Source organism: Cibotium barometz, chromosome 8 (genome assembly GCF_041138505.1).
Source record: "Cibotium barometz isolate CiBa-2024 chromosome 8, ASM4113850v1, whole genome shotgun sequence".
Classification (NCBI taxonomy): domain Eukaryota; kingdom Viridiplantae; phylum Streptophyta; class Polypodiopsida; order Cyatheales; family Cibotiaceae; genus Cibotium; species Cibotium barometz.
Genome location: NC_141053.1, coordinates 15523520 through 15546088, shown reverse-complemented (window position 1 = coordinate 15546088; position 22569 = coordinate 15523520). Strand labels below are relative to the sequence as shown.

At 42.4% G+C, this 22569-nt stretch overlaps 1 protein-coding gene across 9 annotated transcripts in view; it reads right to left on the bottom strand.

Moving 5' to 3' along the window:
• Positions 1 to 21632, bottom strand: part of LOC147635956 (protein DAY-LENGTH-DEPENDENT DELAYED-GREENING 1, chloroplastic-like) — a 54297-nt gene extending 32665 nt beyond the window's left edge. For 4 of the 9 annotated variants that reach the window (XR_015266474.1, XR_015266475.1, XR_015266476.1 and 1 more), the window contains exons 1-2: positions 20437 to 21500; positions 19718 to 20316 (exon numbers count right to left, since the gene is read on the bottom strand). Coding sequence is in view for 4 of the 9 variants with exons in the window: in XM_086801370.1 (XP_086657496.1) it covers positions 19718 to 20316; positions 20437 to 20788 (951 nt within the window). In the remaining 5 variants the exon portion in view is untranslated. The other 5 variants (XR_015266473.1, XM_086801370.1, XM_086801374.1 and 2 more) reach the window with 3 other exon arrangements.
• Between the last annotated feature and the right edge of the window lie 937 nt (positions 21633 to 22569).

Genomic DNA, 22569 nt, shown 5'->3' with positions numbered 1-22569 from the left:
TTTTCCAAAACCTGAAAAGGCCCATAATATCGCATGCTCAACTTAGGGAATAAGCGCTCTTTACCCTTCATCTTCTTGAGTCTAGCCTTTTCAAAGCGCAAAAGAACCCAATCACCCAATGCAAACTGCAAATCACGTCTGTGACGGTCTGCGTCTTTCTTTTGCTTCTGCTGAGTTTTCTGGAGGGCCAACTTAACTCTCCGATAAGCTTCATCCAAGCTCTCCACATACTGATCAGCCTCAAAGATCTTATCCTTTGTATGCAAAATGGGTGGAACCTTCTTCCCTCCTTCTACAATCTCAAAAGGCGCCTTGCCTGTCGAGCTATGTACAGTGTTGTTATATGCAAACTCCACTAAAGGAAGATACTTTTCCCATTGTTGCTTGTGCTCTGACACATAACACTTGAGAAGATCCAACACTGTAGAGTTAGCCTCTTCTGACTGACCATCTGTCTGTGGATGAAATGACGATGAAAACTTGAGAGTTGTACCCATGTTGTCAAACAACCCTCTCCAAAACAAACTCGTCATCCGTGGATCACGGTCACTAATGATAGACGTAGGCAAGCCATGATACTTGAAGATGTTCGCCATGAACAACTTCACCATATGATCCACTTTAATTGTCTTCCGCACGGGAATGAAATGTGCCTGCTTACTGAACCTGCATATGATAGTCCAGATGCCATCATTTCCCGTTTGTGTCCGTGGAAGATCAAATACAAAATCCATGGCAATGCTCTCCCAAGGTCTATCCGGAATAGGTAAAGGCTGTAATAACCCTGGTGTCTTCTGACGGTCAAACTTTACCTTCTGACATATGATGCATTGCCTCACAAAGGCATCAACATCTCTTCTCAAGGTTGGCCAATAAAAGAAAGTCTCCACTGCTTTGACCGTGGCGTCAATACCTCTATGACCTGCATACGGTGGAGCATGACTTTCAATCATAACCTTGAGTCGCAATGGCCTGGTAACACACAGTCTGCCATGCATCAATAAAAACCCATCTCTGAGAATGTAATGCTCATGCCGCTGACCCTCAGACATCTGATCATACAACCTTTCAAAATCCTCATCATGGGCATACTGCTCTTTCATTTCATCAAGCTCATGATGATAAGCAAGTGAAACTGCAGAGACCTGTGACTTGCGTGACAAAGCATCTGCCACTACATTCTTTTTGCCTTCCACATGCACAATCTGGAAGTGAAACATTGACAAAAAGTTTGCCCAACGCATATGCTTCTCTGAAAGCTTAGTCTGCGTGAGGAAATAACGCAAGGTCTGATGATCTGTCTGTACAGTGAAATCAGCCCCAAGCAAGTAGTGTTTCCATGTAGAAAGAGCGTGAATTACAGCCAACATCTCTTTCTCATACACCTATAAATGCTTCTCGGCATCTTGCAAAACTCTACTCTCATAGGCTATCACATGTCCCTCTTGCATGAGAACTGCACCAATGCTGCTTCCACATGCATCACACTGGACAACAAAAGCCTTTCGGAGGTCCGGTAACACCAATACTGGGTCCGAAGTAAGCTTTTCTTTGAGCTTTTTGAATGCTGTAATTTCCCGATCAGCCCATCTAAACGGAGTTGCTTTCTTCGTCAAAGCATGAAGAGGCGAAGCAATTTCAGCAAAGTGCCGTATGTAACGCCTGTAATAGGAACACAATCCTAGAAAACTGCGTACATCATGCACGGTCCTCAAAGCTGGCCAATTAAGTATTGCTTCCACCTTTGCTGGATCCATACGGACTCCATGACCAGACACAATATGCCCCAAGAAATGTATATCCTGCAAGAAAAACTCACTCTTCTTGCCATTAACCACCAATCTATGGTTTCTGAGTTCTGCAAACACAATGGCCAAATGCCTTCTATGCTCTTCCTCAGTTTGTGAATGCACAATCATATCATCAAAGAATGTGCCCACAAACTCTCTATGAGGCCTGAAAATCCTGTCCATCATTCTGTTAAATGTGGCAGGCGCATTTGTCAAACCAAAGGGCATAACCAAGAACTCATACAACCCAAACGTGGTTCGGAATGCTGTCTTATGCACATCCTCGGGTCTAATGCGTATCTGATGATACCCACTTTTCAAGTCAATACGACTAAAAACTGTGGAGCCCTGTAAGCGGTCCAAGATGTCATCGATCCTCGGTATGGGGAATCGATTCTTGATGGTATTCTTATTCAGCGCCCTGTAATCTATACACATGCGCCAAGAACCATCCTTCTTCTGCACTAAGAGCACAGGTGAGCAAAAGGGTGATGAGCTAGGCTGAATCAACCCCTTATTCAATAGCTCCTGCACCTGACTCATAATCTCTTCCTGTTGGGCTGCACTAACACGATACGGCGGTCTAGTCGGTGGAGTACTACCAGGAATCAGATCTATGGCATGATCTTCTGGCCTCTCAGGAGGTAATTCTCCTGGCAATGACTCGGAAAAACAATCTTGAAACCCACTTAAGAAATCAGCCCTGTCCTTATCTAACATTGACAAATTAGACTTAGACTCATCATCCTGTGCATCCTTTACATAAATCAAGTACGCGGAAAGATGCTTTTTCATTACTGATGAAATCGCCGAAGCGGATACAATAGGAACAGATTTCCCTTTGAGTTTTACATCCAATACATGCTCTTTCCCTCTATGAGTCAGAGTAATTGTCCTATTGTAAGTATCCACCACCGCATGTACCCTGTGGCACCATGGCATCCCCAACAAAACATCACAGCCATCCAAAGGCATGATGAAGAACTCCTCGCTGTCCACATAACCCTGCAAATAAGCCGAAGCTTCCCAATGATAGGAGTAACGGGTTCTGCATACCCTGGACAAGCCATATTTGCCTCATGTAACGGCCCCATCTCCTCTGCGCGAATCCCCAATCGGCCAGCCAAATCTGGTGAAATGAAGTTGGCTCTAGCACCTGTGTCAAAGAAGATCAAAGCATTCTGATCTCTCACTTTGCCCCATGCCCTGCACAACTCTGTAGCTTCACCACTTAGCTGCTCACCCACAAGATCAGGAACTAAGCCTGCAGAAGGCTTTTGTTTCTTTGGCTTGGGCTCTCCTTTATTGTCAGGGTCCTTCTTGGACGTTCTTTTGGGACAATTGAATGACATATGCCCCTCTTCAGTACAGTAAAAACACTTTTGAGCATCTCTCAAAGCCTGTCTTTCCTCAGAAGTCCTTTTGGGCATTGGCAACTTCTTATACTTTGTCTCTGAAGACCCTTTAGCATCACGGGAAGCATGCCCAAATTTTTCAGCTTTCTTGCCCAATTTCTTACTGCCTTTAAATCCAGATGAACCACCTGTGAGTAACGCATTAGCTGTCATAGCATTTTCAATCATCTGTGACATGTTCGTTACTCTTGTCTTTATACAATAATCTCGTACCTCCTTGGGCAGCCCACAACAATACTTCTCAACCTGCTCAGATAATGGCACGGCACGATAAGAAGTCACTGGGAGTAGAGCTTCCCAAAACTTCTTGTTATAATCCTCCAAACTATCACACTTTGAAGCATCCAGCTTGTGCCATGAGGTCATAACATCCACCTCAAATGTAGATGTGAGCCATACGGAAGAGAAAACCTGTTTGAATTGGACCCATGTGGTGGGTGCTATGCCCTGCAAAAGAAGAGTAGACCACCACTGCAAAGCATTGCCCTTGAGAAAAGTGGCAGCTTTCCTCACCTTCGAGGACTCTGTGTAATTCCCACCAGAAAAAGCAGCATCAAACTGCTGTAAAAAGGTAAGTGCCTTCAATTTATCCTTGGCCCCACTGAAAGTGTCGAACTTCACTGCAGCTCCCCCTTCCTTGTAATCCTTCGCCTTTCCCATAGGCGTTAGATTATCATATGGAAGTGGTTTCGTGAGATTGCTGCCCCCAACATTCATACCCATCATTGGGTCAACATTTCCCATTCCAACACCAGGCATACCATACATCCCAGCCATGTTTCCATACATTCCACTATGCATACCTGGCTGCATGCCACCAAACATATTGCCTTGCATCCCAGGTTGCATGCTTCCAAACACATTTCCTTGCATACCGGACTGCATACCACCATACATATTCCCTTGCATGCCAGGCTGAAAATTGGCTCCAAAAGGCCCATACATACCCATGCCTCCCTGAGGATAACCCCCAGTCATGGATTGAAACACCGAGCCACCACCAAAATAACCTGGATGCATGTTCTGCTGAGGAATAGGTGGCTGTCCATAGAAGGAACTCTGTGGGTTAGAACCAAAAGCATGCTGCATGTTCGGAAACTGTGCAGGAGATGGATCCTGTGGAGTGGTACCACTATGACCCTGAGAAAGATTCTTTGAACGAACCTCCTCCTTCTTTTTCTGGGGCTCTGTGCGGGGCTCTGAGCGAGATCTCAAAAATTCAGCAAATCTCTCACTCTGTGTGAGCTGCATAAAAGTATCCATAACACTAGCCAAGCGATCTTTGAACCGAGCATCATCATCCTCTTTACCATGCACATCTTCTGGCTGTGTTACATCCTCATAAGACTCAACATCTGCAGCCTGTTCTCCTGCAAAAATATCCTCAGATACATCTCTTTCAGGAGAAGACTCTTGCTCTTCTTCTTCTTGATAGAAGTACTCTTCCTCTGTATCAGACATGATTGCTGAATTTTCAGCGATGGCTTTCTTCAAAGCAACCACGAGCTCACCCCCTTCAGAAAGTTGATGATTGGTCCCGGCAACGGAACCTTGAAACCGGCCTCTGATAGAAAACCAGAGTGCGGTAGGAGCAATCACCCGTCCACTTGTAGTCTAGATGAAAAACCAAACACAGATTGGGGCTAGAGTGCCCAAATCTGAATACACAGCGACACCTGTTGGCCCCAAAGCTTGGCGCCCCTTGCGGTATTTCTTTATTCAATTAAAATAATATGTATGGCTGAGTACAACACAAAAACCAGCCAAGAGTTTACACCTGTAAGTCCAATCTGACTGCCCACAAATCCTTCTCAGCACAGAGGATCTATGCACACAGATCTGTGTCCTCAAGCAACACACTGTGCCTCCCTCTGATCAGCCAAGTTCACAAAGCAGGCCAGCCATGGGCATACATCTGGCATAACTCAAGAGCATGATACATCTTCTCAGCTCAACATACATATGCTGTTCAATCCCTGTCTTAATCCCTTGTCAATCTGCCATACTCCTCCTCTCACAAGGAGCCAGATAACACATACCTGTAGCAGACATCAAGCAATAGAAAGAGAGATAGATGAACAGAGTCAAGGCTTACCAAGTTCAGCTCGTGAAACAACACTTGAGGAAGCAACAGCACCAATCTGTGCCTGCAGGCACTTGAATCCACAATCCTGCTTCACACATGTGCTTGCACTTGCCTGTATCTTCCTCCTGATGCTCACTCCTATGCTGTCCTTGTAAAGTACAGATCTGAAAATCAGCACAGTACCCGTCTGTACCGCCTCGGGATACGTGCCAGGCGTTGTACTAGCATAAACAGCCTGCTGTCCACTTCTGTACCAGCCTGAATCAGCATACACAGGTCTGTCCAGCACCCAGAAAAGCGCCGCCTGCACCTGTATGTGCTGTATCTGACTGCCCGTACACTGTACGGCAGTCGTACAGGGTGTACTTGCTGGAAAACACACTACACAGCCTGTACTGGTCTTCTGCGCAGCCAATCCAGCAGCTGTCCTGTGCGCCGCCAGCAACAGAGGAGAAAGAGAGAGAGAGAGAGTGTCCAGTACTGGCCGTACAGTGCTGTACGGCTGGTTTCACTCAGAAAAACAGCAGCCAAAACTGGTCTTCAACAGTCGCCTCCTTCTCTTGCTTTTCCACGATTGTTCTCAAGCGCATGAGGGAGTTCTCCTTTTGCTACACGATTCCCCAAAAAGGGAAGAGAGAGAGAGAAGAGAGAGAAAACTCCTTTTCCAATTTAATCCCTAGGGCCCCAACTTAATAAGTTCCTAGGGCCACTAAGGCCTAGGGGCAAACTTCAATAAACATTCAAACTTAATGTTTTAATGTTCCCCCTTCACACCTAGGGATGTCCACACATCTTAAACACTGTCCGGGCACCCCCCCATGTGAATCATAAAATATTCTGACTCTGCAACCACCATGCCCACACTTGTCCTGCTCCATTTTCACAGGGCCATGACAAACACCATCGACATGATGTCTATGTTCATGAAAAAACCAGCCCCTGTCCACCTTCATGTCCAGAGAAACCAGCCCCCTGGCCACATGTATGTCCAAAGAAACCAGCCCGCTATCTTCTGCAAAAACACGCCCCCTACAAAAAGCACCAGTGCTACTGGGCGTTTCATAGCAAGCAAGGGAGAGAAAGAGAAAGCCAAGGCGCATGTGCAGTCCCACTGTTTTTCCACCAGTAGATAGGCGCACCCACCCATCTGCTTTCTGCAATCCAACCAGCCCACCTGTAAGTACTGTCCAACCATCAAGAGGCACTTTGTTTTCTGCAGTCCAACACTCTTCTTTTTCACCATTCAAAAAGGCGCCTAGCTGCCATGCCATCTACTCGCCCTTCTCCAAGTAAGAGAGAGAAAAAGCCCCAGCGCATGTGTACCAATAGAGAGAGGCGCCTCCTTTCTGCCCGCCAACCCCTCTTTTTTGAAAAAGCATACGTGGCTCCAATAATAGCATATGGGCCACGTTTACTTTCATAAAGGGTATTATCAAGTTTTTAAAGGCTTTTAAAATCTTTTGTCCCCTCCCCCCACATGGGGTTGTGAAAACAGAGACCTTTATAAAACCTAGAGTCCTTTTTTACTTCCAAACCGATGCCTGAGTTTATGCCTAATTTAAGCATGTTTATGCATAACAATTATCTAGAGAGATCTTAGGGTCTTAACAGTGGTATCAGAGCAATCTCTAGTTAATTGTTGTTATTTTTTCTTTTTTATTGTAATTTTTTTTGCATTTTTTGAAGTAAATTTTAATATTTACTAAATAAAAAATGTTATTTTCTTGATTTGTGTTGATGATTTGCACATGGATAGTCGATATGGCGATTGAAACGTGTGTTACTACTATTCAATGGACGAATCAACGTTGTGAGGGAATTCCTAGAGTTTAATGTTATTTTTCTTTATTTTTTATGGTTTAAAATAAGCATTACTGAAAATTTTTACGAAAATGCCACATATTTTATTGTGGATATTTTTGGTTGAATGGATTCCCTAAATTTCTAGAATTTTTAGGAATTTTTTTCTTTTTTTTTGAGCATTTTTATGGTTAAAAATGTATTTTTTATACATTTATGCGAGTTTTTCCGTAGGTATGCAATCAAATTTCTGCCGATTTTCTGCTGGAATGCAATAGGGGACAGCATGTTAATGCATTGAATGCTCTCCCATGTGCGTAGGACCCTCTTCGGCTCTCAATTCTGATTTTTCCTTCTTCTTTTTTCTCCTGCCGTGTAAACTTCTCTAAAAAGAAATTTTTTAAATTAAACATTAATCATAATTAATATTCAATTATGATTAAGTAAAATTTTAATTAAAGCTTAATCCTCCTCTCTGTTAACAGAGAAGGAGGGGGTGGAGAATGAGAGAAGGAATCGAAAAGAAGGAGAGGAGAGAGGGGTGAGGAGAGAGGACTCTCCTCTCTCCAGCTTCAATCGCAAACGCGTAACGGGAGAGAGGTTCGCTGCAGGCGAGCGCAAAAAAAACGCCACCCTCCCTAAAAAAATCATTTTCTAAGCTTTAGAAAAAAGCTTATTAAAGTTTTGTTTTTTATTTTATTTTATTTTTTAAAAAGCTTTTGAAATTTTTTCCAAAAAACTTGAAAAAAGAAGCCTGAAAATTATGAGAAAATATGAATTTTGAGAAAAAAATTCTCTCAAAATTTTTGAAATTATTTTCTTGGAATCTCTTGGCTTTTCGCATTCTCGGTAAACCTTTTGGCTTTCCAAATTCCGGAAAATCTTTTGACCTTTCGGATTCCGGAGACTTTTGACCTTTCATATTCTGACTTTTTTTATCTTTTCATTTTCCCGAAACTGTTGGCGTTCTGTATTCCGGAAAGACCATTGGGATTCCAAAATTTTTTGACCATTCGTATTCTAAATTAGTTCGGGGTAAATTAAAATTTAAAAAAAATTAAAAATTAGTGAAAAATTAGACAAAGGTTATTTTAAATTTTTGAAAAATGTGGGATTAGTGTTTGGCATGTGGTGTGTCCATTCGGGCGCCCATGACCATTCAAATTCTTTTAAAAATATATTTTTGACCCAAAAAATTAGAAAATCCATAAAAAATTATAAATTTTCATTGGATTTGAGAATTGTCGAGTGGAATTGAAAATTTCGTGAACGGTGGGATTCTCAAGAAAATTTAAAAAATCCTAAAATTTGGTATTTTTAAAATATCAATGATATTTTAGCAAAATTATTTGCTAAAAATTTTCTTAAAAAATATAGGTTTGAAATACCATAAGATAGGTTGGGTGGAATTCAAAATTATCGTATTTTGAGGCCCTATAAAATTAGAAAAAAATCTTTTTCTCGAGAATTTAATATTTTCGAGGGTTATTTAATATTGAAGTACGTTTTCTCGTGGTGACATTAGATAGATGCGGGTTATTCGCATATTATTAATACAATTATACCTCGTATTAATAGTTATTTCTGTTTGGATTAATTCTGAACTATGTTTACATGATTTTTTACCATTGTTTAGCCATTCTTTTTGGACATGTTCCTTAATTTTTTCAATGATGACTAGAATCTGCGTTCAAAGTATGTTTCACCTTGATACTTTTCCATGATAATTTATTTTGCACTTGTTTAAGTGTGGTCTATGCTTAATTTTCTAAGCCTAAGACAAATTTCATCATGAGTTAGTTGATCTGTTTGTTTTGGTAGATTTTATTGGATGTTTTCCAAGTTTTATATGGACTCATCAGATTTTGCCTAGATCACTTGTGTTTATTGAGTGCTACACACATGTGTTTCACTTGCTTACTTTGGAGTTTTGTTTGAACGACACTACGTTCATATACTCCGGATTGATGAGTTGGCCACCAATTTTAATGCTTCTTTTAGCATGATTAATGACCATTAGATGTTATGCATTGATTTTTATGATCAAGTATAGTTTTCATGGATTTGAGAAGCTTCTATGCTTTTATCCATGGTTTTATAAGGATCTTTTGATCTTTTGGATAATATCATGTACTTTGAAGGTAGCGTTTACTTTCGTTTTTTGCACGTAATATTGGAGTAAATTCCTTGTACTCTTGTACATATTCCAACTTGGATACCTAGTTGCTTATGTATCTAGGTGAGTTATTTTTCTACCCCAACTTTATTGTGTTTATTGGGTAGTTATCATTAGAAAGGCGCCAATAATTCAATTTCTTTTCTAATGATGTACTCGGAAAGAGTCATTCCTTGATGTAGTCTCAGGTATATAGAGACAAGTTTTAGTATGTGAAAGTCTAGGATAAGGCCATCTTATTCCTTTTATACATGATTTTATTCATATTTCCTAGACGACATACTAGGGAGTTTCAAATTAATAAGGTATGTATGGGTGGTATCATGGTGGTATGGGACGCTAGCGATCCCTCACATATATTATCTTATGGGATAATTTGGGCTCAAGATTCTTGCTTTGCTTACATCACTTAGCATATTGACCTCAACATTCAAAGACAATCTCATTTTCTGAATTCATTTAAAGTTGTTGTGTGAACATTCTCTCGTCGACATTTTCACTTCTCCATATCTCAAATTGGAAATACCTAAGTTTATAAGTATTTTTTTAAAACACTGTATTTTATCATACGATAAGAAAAAAATTGATATCGTAACATATTTTCCCGTACGGTATCACATCGTACGAACCGTACAGTATCGTATCTAACAACTATGACTAGTGTGCATGCAGTTTGAAGTTTCCCTGGCTTATGCTCTTACTACATGCAGTTCGAAGTTTTCTTGGCTTATACTCTTACTACATGTTGTTCATCAAGTGGTTTGCCGTGGTAGCAAGTTCACTGCATGATTTGACAAAGAAAGCCGTGGGATTTCAGTGGACCAAAGCTGAAAAAGAATCCTTTGAAGCACTAAAGCTTTATACTAGCAAACGACCAGTATTGATTATTCCAGATTTTCAAAACCATTTATGGTAGAGTGTGATGCCTCAGGAGATTGCATTGGAGCAATCTTGAACCAAGAGGGCCATGCCATGGCCTATGAGAGTCGAAGACTTCAAGGAGTTGAAAAGACCACACCCACTTACGAGAAAGAATTGATGGCTATCAGTCATGCCTTAAAGATTTGGAAGCACTATCTTATGGGTGTTGAGTTCAAGACGGATCATCAAAGTCTTAGGTATTTTATATCTCAACCTAAGATACCAAAAAAGCATATAAGATGGGCTAGTTATTTAGCCCAATTTCATTTTCAAATTATGCATACCCATGGTAAAGACAACAAAGTAGCAAATGCTCTATCTCGAAGACCCATGACCCATGCAGTTTCTACGGGATATCATTTGGACTTCACTATGTGAAAGATCTTTATGCTATAAATGAAGATTTCAAGGACATCTGGGACAGGTTGCAAAATGGAAACTTCGTGACCTCTTATGTCATCAAGGAAGGGTTTCTTATGATGCAAACCCGTTTATGTGTGACCATTGGTAATGGAAGAATGCCATGCCCCACCTTATATGGAACATAGAGGAATCATGACAACAACTCAAGCTTTGGAGAATTATTTCTATCGGCCTAGCATGAGAAGGGACATCGATCAATATGTTCGAGAATGTTTGGTTTGTCAGAAGGTCAAGTTTGATCGACAAAACCCACAGGATTATTACAACCTTTGCCTATTCCCAATATTCCATGGGAAAGTATTGCTATGGACTTAATCTTTGGATTGCCAAGGTCAAGATTTGGGAATGATGGAATATGGACTATTATTGACAGGTTCAGTAAGCAAGCCCACTTCATTCTGGTGAAGAAGACCATCCGTACAGATCATATGGCAAGATTGTTTATTCAACAAATTTTCAAGCATCATGGATTACCCAAATCCATTGTAGGGATAGAGATCCTCGGACTACCAGTTTCTTTTAGAGAGCGCTTTTTAACAACATGGAGACAAAGCTGAATTTCTCTTCGGCTTATCATCCTCAAACAGATGGACAAAGTGAGATCGCAAACCTCACTATTTTGGATATGCTACAGTGTTATGCTCTCGAAGCAAAGGATCAATCGGAGAAGTACTTGCCATTGGTTGAGTTTTCCTACAACAACATTGTTTACTCTTCGACAGGCAAAGCTCCTTTTGAGATTATTTATGGCAAACCATTGTTGTTGCCTATTTGAAAGACCAAAGAAGAAATCTTTCATGCGGACAAGTTCATTCGAGATTTGGATACAGCCTTTTGCACAAGTTCGAAAGGCTATTGAGACATCTCAAGCCAAGCAAAAGAAAGCTGTAGATAAGCACAGAAGAAAGGTCACTTTTGAAGAAGGGGATTGGGTCTTATTGCGATTTGAAAAAGCAAAGACTTAGAAAGTCAAAAGCTAAGGAGCACAAAGAACCCAAGCTTTGATAGAATGTGCAGCGGAAGAAGGGAAAGTAAAAACACAGGAGAGAGAGAGAGAGAGAGAGAGAGAGAGAGAGAGAGAGAGAGAACACAAGTGAGAACCTGCTCTCAATATCATCATCAAAAGAAAAACATGTCCCGAGCAAGAGGGAAGAAAACCTCATATGTGAGGAACTGCAACAAACAATGCTAAGCAAGCAGTGAATAATGAGGAAGGCAAGCCCGGCTATATATATGCCCAAAAGTAGGCAGCTGACTAGCATCCACACGACTGGGATAAATGTCCAAGACTAGGATAAATGTCCAAGACTAGGCTAAATATCCAAGACACCATAAAAATGGGGATAAAATAGGGGAAAAATAAGTGAGGGGTGACCAGCCCCTCTAGCTAACATGGTCAGTCTTAGAGGCTAAAATAGGACACCAAACAGGAAGCCAGCAACAAGGGGATGATGTCTAACACCCCCTCTCAGCACCGGATGCTAAGTGAACTCCAAGAACCCAAGACGCCGTCCTCGAAAGACTGCAGAAACAAGTACCAGGAAAGCTCCACAAGCAATCTCCTCAACAACTCAGCTACAAAAGCAACAAAACAAGGTGCTAGGTACACCACTCCTCTGGAAGAAAATAACTGGAAGTACCACTGTGCCTTAGGCACGGTTAGCAACCACATATCCAAAGCATCCCACTGGGTCCAAAAGTCCATCCTCCAAAACAACAAACCTAGACACCGCATCAAACAGGCAGGGGGAGGGGCATCCTCAAAAGCATCACAAAGAGAGGCAAAGGTAGACTCCTCACAATGAGGAAGGGAAGAAGGAATATAAACTGCAATGGTAACAAGATCCCAAGAATCAACAACAAACAAGTGATCCATGTGAAAGGATCACACCTCACAGGCAAAACACCCTCCTTTCTCTGCAAACACTGCAAAGAACACACGCTCGGACAAAATAAACTCTGCTTAGGATCTCTGAAAAGATCACTACTCTCCTCCAAAATCTGTAAACTCCTGTCACAGAAGAAAGTCCCCACATATACAAAAAACAACTCTCGAAACTGATCCTGAAGTGAAGTAGCTGGAGATGGGCCCTCTCTGAGTGTAGAAAACTCCTTTGGAAGCAAAATGCAGCCAAAACACTGTTGTCCAACTAAAAATAGCACTCCACCGCCAACAAAAGGTAAGGAACATGAAGAAACCGGGTAATTGTGTAGGCCAGGAACAAAACACAGGTATAGATGCTCCAAAATCAGCAAAACGCTGACTGAAATCAGAAATTCAGTATCCTCCTCAAGTACCAAACTGCCTCCAAAGCCACAATCCAAACAAAAAAAGCCCAAATGGATGAAGGTAAAGCTACCAGCAAGATCAGTTCAGAAAAACGCAGCAACCATGGCTGCAAATCTGAAAACGCAGAGGTATTTGGGGCAGTAGAAAGGGCAAACTCTGGAAACGCAAAAGAAATAGGTACACCCAAGCCTCAGATCAGCAAATCGGCATCAGAAAACCTGTCGGAGAAAAAACGCAGTATGTAGGCAGCTACTGTCCTGCACAGAATAGGCAGCCAGCACTACAGAGGGGGGTAGATGCTGCTGAATATTGAAGACTTGCTGCAAAACTGCTGTAGACAACCACTTGTAGAAAAACACAAATAGAGCATAAAACAGGTGAATCTCAGGGATCAAAACCTGTAAAGGATGACCAATAGCTGCAATGGAGAAGACACCTAGAAGAGGCAGGCGACCAGCAACAACTCTAAGAAAAAAAACGCAGATATGTCCATCTGCAGAAAAACGCAGAAACGCAGGAGTTAAAGGAGGGAGCATCCAACACTGAAGATCACCGGTGCTCGAATACCATGATAGAATGTGCAACGGAAGAAGGGAAAGTGGAAACACAGGAGAGAGAGAGAGTGAGAGAGAGAGATGGAGAGGAAACACAGGTGAGAACCTGCTCTCAGTATCATCATCAAAAGGAACACATGTCCCGAGCAAGAGGGGAGAAAACCTCATATGTGAGGGACTGCAGCAAACAATGCTAAGCAAGCAGTGAATAATGAGGGAGGCAAGCCTAGCTATATATATGCCCAAAAGTAGGCAACCGACTAGCATCCACACGACTCGGATAAATGTCCAAGACTAGGATAAATATCCAAGACACCATAAAAATGGGGATAAAATAGGAGAAAAATATGTGAGGGGTGACCAACCCCTCTAGCAAATATAGTCAGCCCTAGAGGCTAAAATAGGACACTGAACAGGAAGCCAACAACAAGGGGATGATGTCTAACAAGCTTGCGCGCAAATATTATGGACCTTTTCAGGTTACCAAGAAGATCAACAATGTATGTTATCGACTGGACCTTCCAGATCATTGGAGGATACATAATGCCTTCCATGTCAATTTATTGAAACCATATATAGGACTACACCCCAGAGGAGCCTGTATTGGAGGATCCACCAAACAACCGGAACAGAGTGTATTCCATTCAGTGAGAAAAAGAGGAAGGACAATGGTCGGGAAATTCCTCTTGAAGTTTAAGAACTATTCGCCTATGGATGCGAAATGGTGGATGCCGGAAGAGTACTTCAAGGACTATCCAGATATTCTTCGAGCTTATGAGGAAGCAATTGGTCCATATGTATTTGAAGTACATGATTGAAAAGTCTTGTGATCAAGACATATTTAAGAGCGAGGGATTGTATCTCTAGCCCTCTTCATTGTATATATTTATGCTGAAATGGAATTAATCATTATCTTTCTTATGTAATGGTCTTGATTGGATATGCTCTCATTTGGGTGGCAACGATGTCCGAAAGCCCAAGGAGCAACATTTGTATATGGGAGGCAATGATGCCAGAAGACCCATTGGACAGCAACGATGCTAGATATTTTGGACTTCGCAATCGGGCGGCCATTGCGACTAGATGGCCCAGATAATTGTATTGGATTTCACAGTCGGGCGGTCATTGCGACCAAATGGCCCAAATGACTGTATTAGAATTTGCAATCGAGCGGTCATTGCGACCAAATGGCCCAGACGACTGTGTTGCATCTCAAAGTCGAGCGGTCAATGCGACTAGATGGCCCAGATGACTATGGAAGACTCCTCAAGCAGTCATTGCGTTCAGATGGCCTTGAAGATAGTCTGAGTGGTTTCCCTCGGGAACTAGATGGCTCAACACAGTTTCAATGAAACCAAACAAGACAATCCATGAACAGGAGGATCATTACTTGTGCATTGCATATTGATGTATGTTTGAAATTCTTTGACTTTGTGTGATGTTTTTGATGTGTGGACAATGCTTGGATTTATGGCATGTGATAGTCCACCGGGCTCAAGACTACCTGGCCAATACCTGGAATACCCACTAGACACGAATGATGCATACTTGTTTGTTGACTAGCTTGTGTCTAGTTTTTGCAAAAGGTGAGTACACATTTATTATATCTAACCCATGTGACAAGCTATGAACAACATGTACCATCAAGAACAAGGACATCGGTCAAAGAAAGGCATAAAGATGTTGCTAGAGGAGCAAAAGGCACCACATATATGAGGAAAGATCAGATGCACAAGAGCACCAGATGGGGCAAGTACCAGGATCATATGGAATATCTGTAGACCACAGCTGAGGACAACTGTGATATAAGAGGGAAGAAATGTAACTATTTGGCCCAAGCTCTTTTCACATGATGGAACTCATGCCCAGACACTTGGATTGGTTGATGGACACATGGAGATAGGCATCCTCAGGTTGGCACAGGAAACAGTACCATTCTTGGTCAAAAAGCAAGAAAAAGCAAAAAGTCAAACTATGTTGACCAAAAGCTGAGGGCACCATTGGACAGATGAACATCAAACTGGATCAAAAAGCTAAAAACCACTTTTTCAAAAAGCAGCTCAAGGGCCAAAAAGCAAGGCCCTAAAGTTGTTAAAGCACAAATCAAGAACTTTGGCTATTATTAAAATTTAATTTAAAAAATGCAAAGAGGCAAAGCAAAAGCAAGGCAAGACAAAAAGCAAGGACCCCCATCTAGTATATAAGAAGCTTGTACCCTCATGGAGAAGCATAGAAATTTTTAGAGACCAACCCCATGGAGAGAAATCTTGTGGAGAGCAAGAGCAACCTTGTGGAGAGCATCATTATCATCTTCTTTGCCACCCTGTGCCTCTTCACAGACAACAGCGCCGCCCTTTGAGCTTTGCCGCTGCCTGCGCTGCAGCAACGCTACCCTGTGTGCCCTACCACCACCGTCCCCAGATCGTCGTCGCCTTCGTCCTATCTGTGCCGCTATAGCTACGCCTGCGCCGCCTGTATTCGCCACCCTGCAGCGCCCTGTTTGAGCCGCCTTTGCTGCTGCTACCTTCAGTTGCCACCAACAGCATGTACGGCCCCCGACATCGCCATCTTTGCCTGTTGCCCCTGCGCAGAGACTCCAGCCCCGCCTGTGTCACCCTGTGCAACAGCGCAACGCCGACTCCTACTATTGCCCATGAGACCACCGCCTTGTGCTAGCAGCACCGCCCTGATCCGCCTGCACAACCCTGAAGTACCGCCTGAAAGAATGTGCACAAGCGGAAGCAAATAAACATGAGAGAGATAAAGATTGCAAGCAAGAACAAGAGCTTTATTAGCTTGAGGTTACATAGTACAAGAGCCAGCAAATAGGGCAATGTAAGATGATGAATGAATAAAAGAGAGCAACTCTTATATACTTGTGCATGAAGCAAGTCGGCTATAGAAAACAGACCGACAGGACCTCCACGACAACATTAAGAGAGAGGCAATATTTTAACACCCCCTTTGCATCTTGAAGTATGCAAAAAAGGTCAGAAGAAAACTAATGACGAAGGCGCGACCATGGACACCTCAGCATGGCCAGTACTGAGTACACCTCGAAAAATGCACATGTCAGCTTGTTGTCTTCAGAAAACATAATGCCACTATAAAGAGCAAAAGAAAATCTACTTGGCTCCAAACTCAAAGTAGAACTGTGAACACATCACATCCAATAACCTCTAACAAAGGAACATGGAACACATCCTGTCCATAGTCTTTGCTGACCAATAGTTATGGAACTCATCCGAACCATGAAGGAAACTTGGTTGATCCTGGAACTCATCCGGACCATCAAGTGAACTTCCCTGTCTTTATACTTGGAACTCCGACGCATGGGTCCCATGCTCCAAATTTAAATAAGAGAGCTTTTGAAAGCCCCCTCCCCCACCCACAAGCCGTTTCTGGAAGACAGCACGCGGGGGGATCAAAGCAGGACACTAGTCATGTTCTCTCCAATCTGTAAGGCCTTGGGAGAGCTGGGGTTATCACTAGACGAGTCTATGTCAGTGTCATGTGACTTGTCTTTGCCCTTCTTTGAAGACTTGCCCTTGTCCTTGGCTTTGCCTTTGTCTTTTGACTGACAACCCTTTGACAGGTGGCCTTTCTTCCCACACTTGTAACACCGACTCCGAACTTTCTTCTACACCGTCGCGAGTGCCTAATCAGGTCCAATGGACGATGAAACTTTCAACTTCCCCTGTAAAACTAGGATGGATTCCTCTTCCAAGAGGAGAGTACACAGATCATCAAACTCGAGGGAATGTGTTGTGATCTGAACCCGCAAAGCTCGGGAAACCATGTCATAATCTGCAAGAAGCCTAATGAGGAGAAAAGCAGCTAACTGAGAAGAGGTCAGGGCAGTACCCATGCCACTAATTGGTCATGAATTACCTTAACCTTCATCACAAATGACTGCATGGAAGTCCCCCTCCCGCCCACAAGCCGTTTCTGGAAGACAGCACGCGGGGGGATGCCCTTAGGATCAGAGCAGGACACTAGTCATGTTCTCTCCAATCTGTAAGGCCTTGGGAGAGCTGGGGTTATCACTAGACGAGTCTGTGTCAGTGTCATGTGACTTGTCTTTGCCCTTCTTTGAAGACTTTTCCGGCAAGTTAGGGGAGCATTTGGATTAGGGTATACACTCGACTAAGGCTCCTGGTTAATAAAACCAAGTATTCTGGCTATTTATGACCGGACAATTATTTATAGTGATAGTAGCCACTATATAAGTGAGACTTGGGTTATTATTATTCACAGAGAGTTGTTCACTTGGTGGTCTGCGATGAACCAAGATTACCGTCACAAACATGATCAAATTCGACCATTCACGGACGGTCACGCCGACGGCCTCAGCATGCAAGCATTGGTGGTAGACCAGTGCTAACTAGCGTGGTTCATGGGATTGGAACCTTAGCCTCTAGCTCAGGGGTGATTCCAGATGGAATCTATGGTTGGGTGGTGAGTTAGCATGCACCCCTTCTATTTTGTACTAATCTCGTTGTTTGTGTTTAGTGAGATCCTGGTGGATCTTACGATTGGTATCAGAGCAATCATAATCGCGGAAGTAGGAATAAGGTTTGCGTGTCTTTCTATTGCTTTTCAAGTTTGCATTGGACTCCGGTATTTCTCTCGGTCACCATATCTATGTTTGATCTGCAAGTGTTTTTTCATGGTTGCTTGCATGATGGAACCTTGTGGATTCTTGGGGGATAGAGAGAGAGAGAGAGAAAGAGAGAGAGAAAGAGAATAATATGTATGCGTGTGTGCAAGAAGGGGGAAAATTTGTCCCAGAAACCCTGAATGCAGAAACCCTAATTGGAGCACGATTTCTTCTTGTCAAAGTGAGCAAAAGGTTGCCCAGGCTTTATGCATGGGCTGTAGTGTGCTTTTGTAGCTATGGGTCATGCACATAAGTGTTGCCGCCTGTAGGAACGCAAGCATGGACTGCATGGGGTGCCAAGCAAGGTAGATGGGGATGCATGGAAGGGCTGCTACGAGAAAGGGGCCAGGGTTGGGCATAGATTTGTATAGACCATACAGGCTGGTACAACTGCCGTACAGGATGCCATGTGGAGACTCTACACATCCTTTTTGACCCTAGTAGCACTCAACTTCGTTAATGCTAAACTTGTGCAGAAGCTAGGAGTGAAGACACGACCAAGCTAGGAGTGAAGACACGACCGAGTGATCACGTTTAGTTGTGTGAACCTGGCAGCAGGATTTGGGCAGATCTTGGACAAGGGTGTGTCTTAGTTACTGATATATATTTAGAGTTATACATCCATGTAGATTGGAAGGGTCATGTTTTGTCCCTTGTAATGAAAGATGCTCCAATATGTTGAAGGGTAATTTTGCAATGCCACCCTCTGTTTTGTAACTCAGAAGGACTTTGTAATATAATGTATATTTGTTATGAAGTGTTTAAATGTGTTGGTACCCTTTCAGCTGATGTTAATTGTGGTTTATAGCATACTAGTTTGAAGTTGCAATTGAAGCTTCAAATCAAAAAAGCCAAGGAACGAGGAGAGGCATAGTCCTGATATGCGTAAGGATAGAGGTGTGGAGCCAGGTGCAAGGATACTACAGGAGAACCCTCTTTTTGAGGGAGAGAAGAAGGATGCCTCCATTCATTGGGTATGTGCATGTTGCATACACCAAAGGTGCTTCTTTGCTCAATCAAACTAATGTTAGTAGTGCTTGATGTGCACTGGCACCATCTTGTGTGCTTACTACAACAAAGTGCACAAAAGATGGGATACCGAAGGACTCGAACATAACCAGCACACTAGCCCTATGTGATATTTGGGCAAGGGCACAAACGAGCCACCTGTACCAGCTATTGCAAACAGAAGAATGCTAAAAGGCGAATTAGAGAAAGAAAAACTTCGCAATGAAGCTTAGCAAAGCTCGGCAGCCCTTGGTCACAGTGCAACAAAAAGGGAAAGGTCAAGAGGACAATGAGGTGTATCCTTGGATTGTAAATTGCATGAAACTACACTGGTGTCTCCATCACCTAGATGCTACGAGGAAAGTTTTCAAATGAGACACTGTAAATAATAGATCTCATCTAGAATATGTATAAGGCAAACAGCAAACATTGTGTGAGCAAAACCTACATTAGTCACATCAAGCAACATGAGATCCATCAAGAACCAAGAAGTCACCTATCTATATACCACATCAGAGCTCTAGACCCCCATTTACTTGTGCTAGCAAATCTCACCGATCCTTGAAAAAGAAACAGAGAAGAGACAACACCTACAGTAGTCTGAGATGTGAACCGGAATACTCTATCCTCGAATGCAAGATCCTCCTTCACCTCCTCTTCATTCTCAAAAATTCGAAAAAGCAACTCCTTCATTGTTCTGCTCATGCCGCGCTCTGGCAATTTGGGGGGTGATCGAGGCAACCCTCCTTTCTCCCAGTCTGACTGAGAAGAGTACCAGCCGCTGTCTTTGCCACCAACATAGCTACTGTAATCACCCCAGCTATCATCAAGCCAATCCTCCCAGTCAGCACTATCAGGATCACTACCAAGCTTTTGAGACTCCTGCAGCTCAGTGCGAGCTTTGGTCCGCTGTTGCCATGCTGCAAAACTGGCATCATCGGCCAACATTCTGTCGATATCATCTTTGCACCAGTCTTCTCTACTGTCACCACCACCAGAATCCATTGAATTTTGACTTGAGTCATCGAGATCATCTTCTGCTTCATCTTCTGTATCTGGCACCAGAATTGGAAACTCTTTGCTGTCAATCGGATCAAACAAAAAGCGTTTCCACCAGCTCTTTCGCGAGTCTCCACTTTGGGCATACACCCTAAACGTACGCAACTCTCTTGCAGGTTTTGTCCACAAATCTCCTGTAAATTCAACCGAGAAGTACAGGTTAGTTTCTAAAGCACGCAACTGGATATCCAAGCACTTGTTGCTCAGACGTGGATATGACAAAACTAATGCCTGTTTTCCCTTCAAAAACCGACCTGGGCATGCACTTGTACTAAGAGCCAGGTTAGAACCAATGTTTTGGACAAAGGAACATCTCTTCTGCACATGAAAACTGCAATAACTGCTGCCTTGTACTAAGCAGTTCAGTTCTTGAGTTGAAGACGGTATTGCATGCCTGACTACAGCCGAGCTTTCCTGGTTTCCATTCGCCTTCCTTACGATGATGTTGCGCTCTAGTGAAAAAACTAACTTCTTATTGTGTTGCTGCAAAGAATCGAAGGTCTGAGGGCCATGACAGAGTGGGTATTCTGTCTTGGCTTTGTTTGTGTTTTTGCTTGCAAAATGTCCTGAAAAGGGAGGGCACCATTGTAGAAGCAGTGGTCTCATGCTGACGCGTCATGATAGGCTTATGATCCCCACCGGACTGATGCTTTCATCAGCAAACTGCTTTTCACCAACAATAACTCTACTGATTAATTGAAACAGCGCTCCCTGAAGAGCCGATAGATCACGATCATCTGTTTCTGATAACCTGTGGAGCAAACCAGCATTTTCTACAATAAGCAATTTCTCCATGATCATTTGTGCTTCAATAAAAAATCTGTTTGAAGAGAATTTAGTTCTGCAAAGACAAAGAAAAATATGCAAAACAAGACATTAAAACCCTAGTCATCATCTGCACAGAGAGAGGTACAGAGACACAAGTTATTTGTAAAAATGCAAACAAGGCAAACAACAGATTATAACCATAGTCTGCGCAGGGGATGCAAACAAGGCAAGCAACAAGCTAACCCTAAACCTGCAAGTATAATGCTATGCATAATCTGTAAAGAAAGATGCAAACAAGGTGACTCTAGCCATAATCTGCAAGGACAATGCAAACAAGGCAGGTAACAAGCTAATCCTGCAGAGAAGATGCAAAACCATAATCTGCAGAGAAAGATGCAAACAAGGCCGTAATCTGCAGAGAGAATGCAAGCGAAGGCAAGCGACGAGCTAACTCTAGCCTGCATGTTCAACATGTAGAGAAAGTGCAAAAAGAGGCGAACAGTAGCCATACGAAAAGTAGCGAAACCCTAGTTCAAATAAAAATAAGGTTAGAAGGAGTGCATACCTGTGTGCAGTTTTTGATGAAAGAGCTCCATCGCTCCAGTAATGGGAATGGAAAAATAGCCTCTACAGTGCATGGCCATCATCACCCCCTTGGCAGACGTGGCATCCTTCTTCTCCAAGTGGATAGAAAATTATCAATATTTATTTGTTGAGCCCCATTTACACAAGTATGTGACCGGAGTTGCTGCGGCCATGATGTTTTTGCTTGTATGCATACGTGCATACATATGTATGTGTGTATGCAAGTGTACAATTGTTTGTGTATACATCTATGCATGTGTATGTGTGTGAGTGTGTGTGTATTTGTGTGCATGTGTGTATGCGTGTGTATGTGTCTATGTGTGACTCTGTCACATAGACGCATGTCTCTCTCACATGCATTCTGTCTATGTCTCTTTCATACACGTACAGATGCACTCTTTCTCTCTCCTCACACACAGAAACTCTCTCTCTCTCTCTCTCTCTCTCTCTCTCTCTCTCTTACACACACACATACACATCCTCCACACGCACGTGTGACTGTGTATGCGTACGTATGTGTGTGAATATGTTTATATATAATAGTATTAATATAATATTATTATATATTTACTATATGTATATTGATTTATATATTAAATGTATGGAACTTGAACTTGTCCATGAAAATCTAAACAAGAGATTACTAAAGATAAATACCCAGCATGAAAGTGATGTTTATGCAAAGCATTCTTACAACATCTTCTCGTAATCTCTTGTCCCCTTCATTCATGTGTCATCATTAGTCATTATTAGATTGTACATTAATGTAAATATAATTATGCTTTGCACAAGTCTAATTAATGAGACATAAGTTAAACATTTGATAGTTAAAGTAAGATTGTGCTAATGCACCTCAAACTAAACCAATGAAGCAACCTTAGGATTGATAGTTGATATTTATGGATGCATAATTGAGCATAAATTATTACAATCACGAAAATTGTATTCACAAATTATTTGATCATAAATACCATTACAAGAACATGGTTTATCAAAAATATTTGGACCTTGCGTGGTATACAGTCTCATCTGTA